The sequence below is a fragment of the Poecile atricapillus genome, chromosome 18 (assembly GCF_030490865.1).
Source record: "Poecile atricapillus isolate bPoeAtr1 chromosome 18, bPoeAtr1.hap1, whole genome shotgun sequence".
Lineage (NCBI taxonomy): Eukaryota > Metazoa > Chordata > Aves > Passeriformes > Paridae > Poecile > Poecile atricapillus.
Genome location: NC_081266.1, coordinates 8847291 through 8862504, shown reverse-complemented (window position 1 = coordinate 8862504; position 15214 = coordinate 8847291). Strand labels below are relative to the sequence as shown.

General features: G+C 39.2%; 2 protein-coding genes across 2 annotated transcripts in view; one reads left to right on the top strand and one right to left on the bottom strand.

The window, feature by feature from the left end:
- The window catches only part of LOC131586083 (1-phosphatidylinositol 4,5-bisphosphate phosphodiesterase zeta-1-like), a 47096-nt gene extending 41728 nt beyond the window's left edge, over positions 1-5368 (top strand). The window contains exons 12-13 of the mRNA XM_058852820.1: positions 174-323; positions 3749-5368. Coding sequence (XP_058708803.1) covers positions 174-323; positions 3749-3834 — 236 coding nt within the window. The 3' untranslated portion in view covers positions 3835-5368. The remainder of the gene's footprint in view (positions 1-173; positions 324-3748) is intronic.
- A 4831-nt stretch (positions 5369-10199) lies between these two features.
- LOC131586158 (pleckstrin homology domain-containing family A member 5-like) overlaps positions 10200-15214 on the bottom strand; it is a 59019-nt gene continuing 54004 nt past the window's right edge. The window contains 1 exon segment of the mRNA XM_058852992.1: positions 10200-10346. Within this exon segment, the coding sequence (XP_058708975.1) occupies positions 10217-10346 (130 nt within the window). The 3' untranslated portion in view covers positions 10200-10216.

Sequence of the window (15214 nt, the reverse complement as noted above, 5' to 3'; positions counted from 1 at the left end):
TTAGGCTTTTGCCCCACTACAGTCAGTGGGAGTTTAGTTATTTGTTTAAATGGGCACAGATACCTAGGGTAAAAGAAACTCTTTACCAGTTCAAACTAGTGATAGCAGCTTAGTTATAGAGTAGAAAAAAAAGAAATCATATTTTAATCCTGTTTCTTTTCTCCTTTAATTAGCTTTGAGCCCTAAATGGAATGAAACATTCTCTTTTAACATCCAAGTTCCAGAACTGGCAATGATACGCTTCTGCGTTCAGGATGAGATTTCTCTGTGTAACAACGAATTCCTTGGCCAGTACACTTTACCTGTGATGAGCCTGAATACAGGTAATATTTTTATGTCAACCACCTATAACAGCTCAAAAAAATCTGCAACATTCCAGGCTTTTTTTGTTACTGTAGCATTGAGAGACTTCAGCACTATGTTTATTTTCTAGAGCACGATTTTGTAACAAAATGAATAAATGGCACTCTCTGTTTTTGAAATAAACATATTCTCTGAATGCAAATCCATGATGTTGAAATCAGAACAATATTAATGGCAGGTGATTCTTCCCACTGCAGTGTTCCATTCTAGATGGAAACTGCCCAGGTGGTATTTTAATTCATTGCAAGAAGTGAGACTAGTCAGAGCTGCTATGAAGACAGTGGTTTTGTGCACTTAGATAAGTTCAAAACCCAATACCAAATTAAAACAAAATCAACCACCAAAACCCCCTCAGGTAACCTATCTGCAACTTTTCAGAGTGGAGCACAATGGTTAAAAATAGGGCAAAATATTCATGGTATTTTTCTTGCTGGAGTTTCTTTTGTTAAGCCAGTAGAGTTCCTGGAACTTTTGTAATGAAAAGGCTGCTCATAAAGAGCAGACACAGAAGCCAATAGGCCAAGGAGAAAGGCTTATGTAAAATGGCTGTTTACTACACTGGCTTTCCAAAGCCATTTCTGACAAAACAAACAGCTTTTATTAGTGAATAAAGACGGCAAGGCAAAACACTGGAGCTGGCAACAGGCACCACACCTTTTTTATTAAGCTTAACAGGATTTGAAATGGTGCATTTTTTTTCCCTCATGTTTGGAAGTCATAAAGCTGCTTGTGATTCTTAGTTGAGGCTGAGGAGTTATACAAGAAAAATGACATTACTCTTAGAGCTCAGTTGTTTTTCTACAACATGAATTTTTACACTGATAACCTTTTCGTTTCCTTTTATTTGTATACTTCAGGATAATGAAAGAACACTCAACCTAACAATTCGCAATATCTGAGACAAATTCAAATATCAGGCACTGCTGCTTACAAGTACTTGCAAAATTATTGATTGAGGCTTTTTTAGATACAAATTTTCAGTGAGGCTTAATGTCTTTATAATTTTGGTTACAAATGAGGGATTCATATTTTGGAAAAGTAAGAGCAGTAGATTTCTGAAGAAACATTTTCAGTGCAATAATTAAAATTCTAGGGAGTGAGTCTAGGTACAAAAATTATAAATGATGCCAAACAAATTACCCCAATCCCCACTTAACACAATATAAAAAAAGTAATTTGCTATCAGAATGCCCAGAGGCCATAAATAAAATGCTTCTAAGAGGTAAAGTGATAAATAATTTCAAAATTTATTACAAGCATTCATTGCAATGCTTAACATTGAGATCTCTGAAAGCAGGTCTGGAACGATGGTTTTGCTTTAGGTACCCAAGTACTCTCTAAACAGTGAAATAGGAAAATAATGTTCTTGCAGAGGGAGTCACAACAAGCAGAAGACAAGGCAAGAACTGCCTAATATGCTGGAGAGTGAGCATGGATTTCAGTCTTAGTCTTCAGCATTCCAATTGCTTAAATCTGTACTACAGGACTGTCCCCAGGTCCCTAGGATTCATATCCCTGAGGTTTCCCTGAGGGCAAGTTGCTTCCAAAAGCTGAGCAGTGCTTACATCTTTTATTTTCTTTGACAGCCAGAGGGGCAAAGTTGTGCCATTTCCTCCCTCCTCTGCATTTTCTTTTGAAAGGATTCAAATCTATATCCACACTGCCTTCCTTTCCCCAGCAGCAGACTCCCAACTACCTGTAGACTCCACTGGGGAGGAATGCTCGCTGTCCAGCTGCAGCAGAATTTGATTTTCCATGTAGTGATTATGTAGCTATACTCAGAGGGGCTGAAATTGAGAAAAATTCTCTACCTGGGTGGTTAAAGGCAAATAGGAGGGGGGAGTCCTCTCTTACAGTCCCTGTGCCAATGAATCTGCCATGGTGAATACTAATACAGGACAGGAACTCAATTTTTAACTCTATTATCATGGGATCCAAGAGTAGTTAATCATTTAATGCAAATTGGGGCAATTTCAATAACAAAAAAGAAGTTTTACTTCTCTCAGGAAACTTTGTAGAATCTTCTGTAGGTAGGGGCTAGAACACAAGTCTTCAGAAATTAGTCTTAGTCTTTGAAGTGTATCTTCGGATAAGAAATCAACCAAGCCTTCCACATATTGTGTGCATGCCTTAAAAACTGATCTCAAATGTAAATTGCCTACAACCAGCTTTAATATTTGCTGCCTAGAATCTGAACCTTAAATACCAGAGGAACTTATGTGTAGTGTGACAGAACAAGGGGAAATGGCTCAAGCTGTGCCAGGGAAGGTTCAGTTGGACATCAGGGAGAATTTTGTCACTGGTAGGGTTGTCCATTATTAGAAAGAGCTGCTCAGACAGGAGGTGGAACCACCATCTCTGAAGGTGCTCAAGAAACAATTGGATGTGGCACTCAGTGCCATGCCCTGGTTCACAAGGAGGTGTTCAGTCAAAGGCTGGACTTGATGATCTTAGAGCTCTTTTCCAATCTAAACAATTCTATGATTCTGTATGAAAGAAGCAAGAAATTCCAAACCCAGGTAAATGTGGCTCCCAAAGACTCCACAGGCATCCACACACACCTAAAGAGGGATTTTGAAAACTACTGTTCAGAACATGGATACTTCTACAAAACAGACTTACTTAAATAGCTGGAATTATTTACATATATACATAGAAAAAATACAGAATTTTTTTTAACCATAAGTGACATTGTCACTTGTTATTAAATAAGGGACATTTAGTCATATAAAGCAGTACAGGCCGGGATTTTTAAGAAAAAGTTGTTTTGTTTTCTAAGCAGGTAAGTGAATTATGTTTGAAATTGAGAACTATGGCTTTTCCAAATGCTTCAATAACCAGATGAACACATAGTTTCATGATGGCATGACTTATCTCTGATAAAGTGAATTACTCATATGAAATTAACATTTAAGAAGTCATGGTAGGAAGTCTTACACTTCACTTTTTTCTGCCTCAGCTGCACAGTGCATGGCTGCTGCAGCACCGTTCTGTAGGTGCTATCACTGCTGATTCACAAGTTCTTTCATTTGCTCTCAAAACAATGTGTGCAGCACATAACCTGGGATGTTACAATGTAAGTTTGCCCATGTTTAAATATCACTGGGCTGAAAGTCTTCCATTTGAAAAAATATCACATCCTGCAAAACACTGGGCTTTTTCACTCTGACACCAAAAATACCAGAATTGAAATACTATATATATATATAAATGAGAAAAACCAGCACAAATGATATTCAGTTCTAGTATAATTTCATTTTATTTTAAAGAGCTACTTACAGAATCATAAATTATGCCTTGTTTGCATTGGTGATCATAAAAACACTCCATCATAATATTTGTGCTTGTGGTTAATACACTAATAAAGGTGTCATTATATTTACAGGTTACCGTAACATTCCATTGATATCCAAAGAAGGCATCAAGCTGGAACCTGCATCACTCTTTATTCATATTTCATATTATCGATGATATTCTGCAGAAGAAATCATTAAAATAACATCTGTGGCTTTGCAACAGCCCCAGTGGCCTGATTCCCAGAGAGGCACATTCACAATGATTTTGTGAAGCCAGAGGGAATATTATGGAGGGGGTATCCCAAATAAGGGCTGCTGTCCTTGGCCCTACTGCTGTTTTTCTGTAGGAGAAGACTGGGTCTGAGAAAACCTAAGGAGCCTTGAGGTGCACAGGTCCATGGGACGTGATGAGAAACATCCACAGGTCCTGAGGAAACTGGCCTGAGCCGCGATCCCTCACTTGGGAAGTCAGGGCAGGTTGGGGAAGTTCCCACTGATGGAAAAAGTGGAAACATAGCCCACATCTGCTATCAAAATCAGCGTTGAGGGAGGTGATTTTACCCTCCTAGTCTGCTCTCAGGAGGTCCCACTTGGGAAGTTGCATTTAGCTTTGGGGCCTCCAACACAAGAAAGAGGTTGATCTTTTGGAGAGAGTCTAGAGGAGGGTCATGAAAATGATCATAATTAGCATCTGTGAACTTAAAGGAACCACTCATGTTAATTATTTAATATATAAATATATATTTATAGCTCTAAGTCTATTCAATGCATGTATTGACTTGAACCCCTTATGCAGCATAGGACTGCAATGTGGGAAGACTGCTGAACAAATATCTGTGGCATCATGAGCTTAAATAAATCCCCCCTGAAAGCTCACACTCAATATAATCTCTTTATTCATGAACATCAGCTTCTCCCTCCTCTCTTCACACAAATGACCAGTTATATCTGCCTCTTGGATGTCAGAATAAAAGAAACAATGATACATATTGTTGACAAATTAATGTCCTGGATTAAATGTGACATTGTATCAAAACTTCTAACATTCTTTAAAAAACCCAAAGTATTGATTGGATAAGATTTAATATGAAATTTGCTGGACATCTGCAGGGAAATGTATTGTCAGGGAACCATCCCATGGTCCTCTGGTGAACTCATCACATGCAATGATGATAAATTACATCATTACCAGCATTGTTTCAACACCATCAGTGGAATTAATGGGCAAAGAATGCGGCCCCACACACTGAGAATTTAGTATTTTTACTGTACTATTTAATATTAACAAAACCAAGCCCTTCATTGCTGTCATAAGAACTTCTGCATATTGCTACAAGTCCTTAGCACGTGATTCCTTAAACTCACGCTGTCAGGAATCTGTGGCAGGAACATGGTAGCACATTTAAGACAACAGCATTATGAAATGTTAGGATATGTGCTCAGCAGATGACTGCCTATTCTCAAGGGCAACTGAGACAAAATGTACCGTGGGAAATGGGATAAAGAAACATTAGTGAGTGGGCAAATAATTGAATCATCTCGGAGAGCATTTAAATTACACTGTTTCCCAGGGAGTACCACTTTTCTTCATTGAACTGGACACTGCTCAGCTGAATGTTAACAGCTCCCACAAATGTTCCTTTGCTTTTCACAACAAGCTTCAGTACACGGCCTTGGAGCTCTGGGACTCTGTCATATACAATCTGCAATAATATCTAGTGAAATAGAAAAAAAAATACAAGTTTGTTAATCTATTTGACAGGCAAAGCACTTCAAATAGGATGATGATTAATCCAACTTTGTGATAATTGCTTTAAACTTCCATCCAGAATAGTAAGCTATTAACCATGAGCCAAATTCACTTAACTTAGTGAATTTACCTCAGAAATACATTTGACCTTATCTAGTTTATATAAAGAGATTCTACCTTAGAATCACGAGCTTAAGCTCATGAAATCTGATTACCATTTTAAAATAAATTTGAAACCTGTCTTGAACAATGCTTGAGAAAAAAAAAAAATCAGTATTCATAATTTTCCCTGTGAAAACTGGGAAAGATTGGACCCAGTTGAGCAAATGGAAGTTACTAAATTTAGATATATCTGATACTCCAGATGTGCTGTTGATACTTCTCCAAATAAATGAGATGGTAGTTTAGCATGTCTTAAACAATTATTAATGTCTATAGATTTAAAATAGCTTTTAAATTACCTTAATATTGTGAGAACACACAGGGATAAAGTATGAAATTATAATGGTGTAGTTTCTGAATTTTAAAAAAACCCCAAATAATCTGGAGCAATAGCCTAACAAGAATAAATTGCACTTAGAACAAATTCCCATGCTTCAGTCCCTGCATTAATCAAAAACTGTTGAGCAAACTGCATGTGGGCTGATAAAAATATGAAGGAAAATGCTCTCAGAGCGGGCCTGAAAGGTAAGTTTGCTTAAGAGAAGCTCATTTAATCTAAAATTGGTATGGCTGGAAATGTTTTTGCTATTTCACTTGCAGTGGAAAAATGCTTTAAATTTTAATCTCTCTATGCCATTTAAAAAGCAAACGTGGCGACATTCTCTCACTTCAGGAGAATGGAAAACTGAAACTGCCTTAAAGTCATTTGCCTGCTTGGATTTTCCATGGAATCTGAATGCAGGCTGTTACCTATGGCACTGCTGAGGAAAAGGAGAGGCAGACTGAGCCCCTCTGGCTTGGACCTCTGTGGGCTGGACTGATAAACCCTCTCTGTATTTCCACTTGCAATTGCATTCATGGAATGGACAGGACACCAGGCGATCCTCACAGAAAGCACCAACAGGACACCAAGAAAGGTCTTACCAGGGGGTTAAAATTCCCTTTTCCATTTAGAAGCCTTTGGAAATAATAGCTTGGGATGGCTGTCATGAAATTTGCACCTGGTGCTTTTTGGTTTTCATGTTTACTGTGCCTAATTTGCCAGATTGCCCATGAATTACAGATTCCACAGCTTCTCTTTTCCTCACCAAAATAAAAGTGAGATGATGAAGAAAATCTGAAAAGCAAGGACAGGCACAGTAAGCAGAATATAATTTAGAGTAAGTCTGTGATCTGATGCTGAGGTGATGCTAATGCTATCAAAGAAAGCTGCCTTGTTTCTTTGCCAATGTATTAAAGGTACCAGCTGTTGCTTTAAATCACCAAAACCTACACATATCAGCTGTAAATGTTAAGCAACTGAACTGGGGTAATGAGCAACTTTCAATCTTTGGCCAAAAATAGGCTTTCATCTTTGAGCAATGACAGACTTTTGCAGTGCAGGGTAGGTGGTTTTCAAATTCTCCCAGTAAACTGTTTCTAAAATGGTATTGCAAATTCAGCTGGAGTAAGGATTATTATCAGGATGTAGGGACAGAAGAAAGGTCTGGAGAAAGCTGAATAAGGGTGTGGATAAAACAAATGACACGTTCCAGAATTTGGGAACAGTTAAATCCTGAAATGATTGTGCTGTGAGAATATTTGCCTGCCTTTTACACAGACAGATCCGATGGAGGTGAGTTATATGTGGCCATGCAGCAAATCAGTGGGACAGTTAGGGCTGGAATTCAACTATTGCTGGCTGCAAAAAGAGAAACACTGTTGACCTACAGGAGTCTAATGACATTTTAATCACAAATGAGGGACAGTTGCTTCTCCATAGGTAGCCATGGCACAGTTCCTAGATTTGGTAATTAATCCAAGGCAGTTTTGATGCATGGTGCTGGAGGGAGCAGCCGTGGCTCCTGGTGCAGTTCCCCTCCTCCCCTTTCATCAGACTGGCTGGGGCTGCTCTGCCTTCCTTTTCTCTTTACACTGCATTCCACTTTTCTGTGTTCCTTCTCCTCTTCTCTACCACCATTTCTTAATGCAATATAACATTAACTGCTATGAGTGCCACAAATTCCAAAATCCAAACACAGGCACAAGAGAAAAGAAGGATTTGTTTGCTAAAAGCAGCTCCACAACATTTGCTGTAACTCATTTTATTGTCAGCCCTCCTGGACTTTCACATCTTCACTCTCACACCCGAGTAAAAATCAAACATAAAAAGCAGTTTTGCAAGGTTGATAATTTGCTGTAGGCAGTCATAAGCAATAGAAGTACAAAACTAGAATCAAAAATACCCAAGAGAAGCACATTTCAGATTTTTCTCAGTCTGGAACAAAGAAGGAAATTAATATACAGCTTCCTTCCAGCCATTTGGCTTTAATAAAAACTTATGAACTCATAAAAAAGGCTACTACATTTCTGTACACGGTGTTTTGGACAGCAACTAACTTAAGAGACAGCTGACTTATATTTTTAGTAGTTTTGCTTCCCTGGGGCGGCTTCTGCCTCAGTCTACCAGCCTTGGACAAAAAAATGCATCCAGAATGACATCACATATGGAGGAGCAGAGCTGCTAAAGCACAGGCATCGGGTTGGAAGGGGCCAAGTTCAGTGGAACCATATGTCCCCACTGTGATTAGCACTTCCCAGTGAAAAAGATTGAGCATCTGGGAAGAAGGCTCTCCGTTTTGATTAAGGACATTAAAGCTTTCACGAGATTTCTTTTAACAGCAGCGGAATACTCGTGAACCACAATTAAATCTCCTCCCAGTGACTAGTGACTAACTGCAGACGGGATTTTGGATTTCCTTGCATTCAAAGGTTTCTAAGAGCAATTTGAAAGATAATTGTCTTCCAGTGTTGCTGGCTGGCTCTTATCTGTTGTCCATTTTGGATACCTTACAATGAATGTAATGATATAATCATATTATGTTTGTTTGCTTTAAATATCTTTCAAATGTAAAGGAATTTCTTTAGACAGATTAATTAGATTTATTCCACTCTGATAGCGAAAAAAGAAGGAAAGAACAGAAAAAATAAAGCCTAGTTTCTTGTTATTCCACTGCAGTACTGTAGGGAGGGAAATTTGTCTCAGCTGTGAGCAGCAATACTACTCAGGGAGCCTTCTTACAGAACGCTGGAAGTCATCAGTGTAAGCAGGCAACTTTTGTAATTAACAGATGTGGGAAAAGAGAAATATTACAACTCCAGGACTGAGAAACGAAGAGATAAGCACTGAGACTCTGCTGACTAACCTAACCTTCATCATATCTTATCTATGGAACAGGGTGGAGTGGTAATATTTTCCACACCTTCTACTTTATAGCCTGCTGAAAGAGCATTTGTAAATTGCTTTGAGATCTTTAGGAGATTTGTTACATGTAATAATTATAATCTCCAATCCCACCTACTGTTTCAATCTCATCTGCCCTTACAAATGAACACAGTTTATACCACTTCCCATTCTGCCATAAATGCTTCTCCATACAAATGTTTCCTTTCACCCCAGAGGCATGAGCACTTCAGTGGTGTGTGAAATAATCATATATAGCTGTGAACTAATGGCATTTTAACATGAAAAGAACCTGGCTGTTCATTCTTGTGTTATCATTTAGGACAGTGACAGCCAATTTTCAAATGTTAATTTGAATAACAGCATCCATTCAATTAATACTTTTCATGCTACTGTGCATATCTTCATTCAGAACTGCTGGGTTATGGTGCAATGATGCTTGATCTCATTTGGCTAACGTGTAACTGTGGTTATGGGGTAAGACAGGGCACTGTGAAAAATCCAACTGTTTTCCTGAACAGAGAGACATAGAAGACGCTGTTTCACTTCTGAGAAAGATGCAAAGCAGACAGTCATCACCATTTGTGGTTCTCCTTATGGTACATTCCTTCTTCTTGGTCACCCTCATTGCAATGGCTCTAAAAATGTTGTATTGTTGTTTTGTTTCAAGAGAGGGCAAAGCAAATAGAACAAATTGCACCTGTGTGGGTTGTAGGTGACCTGCTGGGAAGGAGCTCTGCAGAGAAGGACCTGGGGGTTCTGGTGGACAATATGAGCCTGCAGTGTGCCCTCATGGCCAAAAAGGGATCCTGGGGTGCATCAAGAAAAGCACTGAGAGGAGGTTGAGGGAGGTGACCCTGCCTTTTTACTCAGCCCTAGTGAGGCACATCTGGAGTGCTGTGTTCAGTTCCAAGCTCAGCAGATGAAGAAAAGCAGGGAACCACTGGAGTGAGTCCAGTGAAGGGCTATGGAGATGGTGAGGAGACTGGGGCATCCCTCTCATGAGAAAACTCTGAGTGAGCTGGGCTCACCCTGGAAAAGAGACAGCTGAGAGGGGACCTCATCCATGTCTGTCAGCATCTGCAGGAAGAGGTCAGGGAATGTACCAGGATCTGCTCCATGAGGCCCAGAAATGGGACAAGAGGCAACAGGAGGAACAGATACCCAGGAAGTTCCACCTGAATGGGAGGAAGAACTTCCTTGTGCAGTGATTGAGCACTGGAGCAGACTGCCCAGAGAGGCTGTGGAGCATCCCTCAGCAGTGATATCCCAGAACCATCTGGACACAATCCTGTGCCATGTGCTCTGGGATGGCCCTGCTGGAGCTGGGAGGTGGCACCAGATGACCACTGTGGGCCCTTCCAGCCTGACCCCTTCCATGATTCCATGAAACAAGAAGGGGTGGAAGAAAGTGAATGGTACTCACAAGTTCATTGTAAGTAGGGTCAGAGCCTCTTGGAGCTGTTCTTGTTTTCCTTCGACTGACCTCATAAGGATCTGGCAGAAGATAAAATTCAGCGTGTGCACTTGGGGCAGAGCCATCTGGGAGGTGCTGGAAAACAAGAAGGTCATAAATATGAGTGTCCATGTTCTAGCAAAGAAAACAAATAAAAAGTACCAAATGAAATCTGTGTTTTTAGCAGACATAAAAACATGTTGCATTTTCAGTATTCAGTATTCCACTGGAGCGCCAGTGGAATAACAAGCATTAGTAGAATTCAGCTTAAAATGGAATCAGGAAAATAAAAATTAAATAACACAAAGACAAGGTAAAATTATCTGTCTTTAATATTTTCATTCTGATGGAAAAAATCCTTAAGCCTCAATCTACTCTAACTCATCTTAATCTGATACAAAGTCTGGCCTTTCCACTTTCCAGAGCAAGGCATAGGAACTGGATTTTAGATGGCAAGCTCCTACTGATTTTAACCCCCAAGTATCTGTGCTGATATTGGGGAGACCGATGGTTTCTAAGGGTGTTTTGTAAAACATATTGCTATAGAAGAGCCAGGAGCATTTCCTGCAGCAATATGGGCAGAACAGGATTCTTACAGCAGCCTTTCTGATCTCGCCCATCACACAGCTGCAATCTCTAATTTTCCAGTTCAGGTTACTGAATGATATTCCAGATATTCCATCTTATACAGCAGCAACTCGAGATCAGAGACAATCTATTAACCAGGCTCAGTCATCAACACCAGCCAGTGCTGGTGGGTGGAGAATTTTCTGATAACTTCTGAGGAGCTGTAAAGTCATTCCTAAAGCAGATTACAATTACTCAGGAAACACATGATATTACTTGAGGCTTCAAAAGAACACACAAGAAACATAAAAATTAAAAACTACGGAGCAAGCACGTGCCATTTAATGCTTGGCTTATAATTAAATACAAACCCTTGTGTTGGTTACACAGTATACAGTCAGAAAGCACAAAATGGAGTGTATCAAAATATCAGTAATTTTGATCATATAATCAGCATTTTAGACAGGAAGTTTGCCTGTCAGCAGCCAAGCAATGCAGTGACATGATGCAAATGAGAATACAGGCAAAAAGAAGAGAACTTAAAACATTTGGAGCCAATGAACCCAAAGGATTATACAGGCACTTGCATTTCTATCTCCTGTTGTAGTTTTACACCTGGCTCAGGATGAAGAAATTTCTCAGATTTTGATTATTCACAGTATGTGTCTGGAAATGTGGGGCTTTCTACAGCATTACCAACATCATATCCCTGGGATAGAAGAAACTGCTGTCTCCTAGCAATAAATAATTTCTCTGTTGGGAAGGAAAACAGTGCTTGTGTGTGTGAACAACCAGTTCTTGCACAACAAACCTCTGGTTTTTGTTATCTGAAATGATCCTTCAAGGCAAATGATGTGGTCTACTGCAAAGCTGATTCTTGCTACCATTAACATCATACAGCATCAAAGGATGCCCCACTCAAACCATTACATATTGTCAGCACTATGGGAGTGATTAATATTGCTATTGCTAAGTTCCCCAAAGCACATCTGATTTAAAATTCCCATGGGATTTAGATAGATGGGATTCAATAGCCAACATAAGAGAGCCATTAAAGGGCAATGGAACTAAAGGGTATTTTCCAATGTGGCCACATTGTTAATGCAGGATTTATAATTTACACTGTCCACTTGAAAACCCACCTCTGTTGATTTAGGACTGTACTAAAACTTCAATTGAGGATTACAAGTAACAGTAAACAGAGCATCTCTTAAAAATCAGGAGGGAGAATGAAACACAGCCCTAAGTCCCAGTCCAAGGAACCAGGATCCTAAGTGCAATCTAGATCTCCACTTCTCAATGAATAGGTAAACATCACTGTAACTTGAAGGTCAACTGATTTTAGTTGTTTCAGACAAAGGAAGGAACCAGGCTGAGGTGACAGGCTCCAAAGGTAATGTAGTTTAACAGGACATGGGTGTCCAGAAGTGGATGTGATTAACTGAAAAGGAGTCAGGTAAAACTGTCACTGTGCTTTTGAACTGCTCTTTCTCATGTTACCTTGCCTTCAGCCAACTAACCTTCCTCTGTCAGCTGATTCCTCCCAAAATTTAAGGGAGGCACTTTGCAGCAGTGTTTTGGCTGTATGAGATGGACTGAAAACTACTTCCTCACTATCTCTTTGAATGTATTTAAATCTGTGTTCAAAGAGGTGAGTGGGAGGAGAGGGTCAAGAGAGAAAATTAAAAAAGAGAACATTTTAGAGATTCAGACGGGAAAACTCGACGGGGGAGCTGTTGCTCTGGATTATTTCAGAACTAAAATAAAGCCCCTTTTCATGAATAGTAGCAATCAGCAGTCAGACTGTTAGAGGTAATTTGATGTCCAGCCACCTGAATTCCAAGTAGACATTGTAGTTCTGATTATTGGTTTTTTTCTCCCCCACTTTAAAGGTGACATTTCCCCCCTTCCTCCTCCCTTGCTGAGGAAAGGCAAACAGGCTGCTCCAAATCCCACTATTGTCCCAGTTTTCCATCTGCAGAGGCACTGTTATGCCACCAAACAATCAAAAAAGCTCATATGATGAGTTTATGTCGGTTTCTCTTTTGATTGGCACAAGAGCTGAATTTCTTTTCTTGTGAAAAGCCTGCTTAACCATAGGATTTCTTGAGGCAAGACTTGCAATGGAAAGAGTTGTACTTTGCTAGACACTTCCTAGCAGGAACAAGGAGTGATAGTGGCAGTTTGACTGTAATAGTGCAAAAACAAGGCTTGGATTAACGTGGCAAAAAATCTCTTTTAAAATCATGAGTAGGTGGAATTTGAAGTAAACTGCTTTATTAAGACAACAGACATAGCAGGCAAAAAACCCCCAAGTTTTGGGCAAACTAATCCTCTCCTAGGGTTTCTGAGTTATAAATAAAGGAGAATGGAGAATAAAGGAAAAATGGAGGAAACATCAGAAATATTTTTCTTACTAAGGATTATGACTTCTGTCATATTACAGTATCACATTTAGTGATCACTTCTAACTCAGTCTGCCCTGGCTTATTTATAAATTTAGGTTAACATGAGGAATACCTGACCAAAACCACAGAATCCCAGATGGGGTCAGGCTGGAAGGGCCCACAGCGGTCATCTGGCCCCACTTCCCTGCTCCAGCAGGGTCATCCCAGAGCATATGGCACAGCATTGCATCCAGATGGTTCTGGAACATCTCCAGTGAGGGATTCTCCACACCCTCTCTGGGCAATCTGTTCCAGAGTGTGGTCACCCACACAGGAAAGAAATTCTTCTTCATATTCAGGTGGAACTTCTCTCTTTGCAGCAAAGAGTACCTGCTCTGATAGTTCAGGATAGAAACAGAGTAAGATTTCTAGCAGACTCATAAGTAGTTCTGAAATCCAGCAAACTCCCTCTTTATTCTTATTAAAAGTTTTTAAAAAATCAATTATTTTTGTCCATAGTCCAGGGCAGAAGGAAAATCAAAGGGTACCTTGGGAAAGTCATTTTGCACTTTACAAAACCTTTATGGCTTGAATGGACTTGTGATCAAGGTAACAGAAAAATCCTAAAGTTTTAAAATGAATTCTATTTGTGTTTAATTCTGAAGTAATTTTATTAACCCAAAAATAAAGGCTTTTACTTCCTTAAGAAGAAGCTACTCCCAATTTAAATTACTGTCTTAAATCTTTCATTGTGTTTGTTTGCAAATAAATCCAAGCTATAAAAATCTGCAAGACTGTAAAGGTGTAACACCAATGTTGGAGTCTGAGATACAGACTGTGTGCCCTTGTTTTTAATTTTTAGTTCTGGGATTCAAGAGAACACTGAATTTCATATTATATGAAATTCATGAGCATGTTTTCATGGTGATACATGAAAACAAATGATAAAGTTAGATGAAAAAAGCTAAAAGTGTAGGTGTGTAGATTAGAAAGTTTCTTAAATCACTGGGTGAAAAAAAATAGTTTAGAGAACAGGAGACAAGATGGAGGATTTAGGGTGTTGTCCCTTGTCCTTTCTTCTTTCTTCTTCATGTTCTTCTCCTGGAGGTTTTTGGGTAATAGTTAGTGATTGGATAGAAAATGCCGCAGTGCATCACAGAGGTGATGGGTCATTGGGTCATTAAGAAAAATAATATACGTGTCTATTGTTAATTGGGTAAAAATAGGTATAAAGATAAAAGAACTGCGTAGTTCGGGGCCATTTTGTGTACCAGACACGAAGTGTGCCACAAGGCCTTGTTTGTACCATCAGAAGAAAGAAATGTACCAGATTGCAAAGATTAACCTTGTAACCAGCCTGGAGAGACCTGTTAAGTTTTGTAAGGATCCTTCAATAAACAGGAGAAACAAGATTCTAACGAGCTCAGGAGTTTTCTTCGAATCATAAAGACTGAGATAAGTGGAACTCCCCACGAGGGAGGATCCCAAAAGAATTCAGCCCAAAGAAGGCTGGGAGACTAGAGAAAAGTTGTAGACACAGAGAATAGAGCCCAAGGGAGGCAAAGAAAGAGAAATTACAATACCCTTTTGTAGAGTTATCAGTTTATAAAAACAAATTTAATGAATTTAAAATTAACTACTTAGAAGAACATGCTATTCTGACAACTTGCTGACTGTGTAGCCAGTGCAGAATTACAACCATGAGCACTGGCTGAACCAATCTGAAGAAGCACAAGATCTCTGCCTCATCTCTCAAGTCTCTCAATATGCAAAAATTAAGTTGATGAAATAACAGTGATAAAACAGTGGCAGCAAAACTCGTCTGCATTAGAGGAAGTTTAATATATTGCAAGGGAAACGTGACTAGCACTCCAAATTAATTAAAACAAAACAGAGATCAGCATCACTAATAGCAAAGTAAGAGAAGTACTGAACAAAGAAAAATTCTCAAAGTGATCAAATGGAAAAAGGAATACAAAATTCAATGAAAAGTCACAAGTCTAAATATAA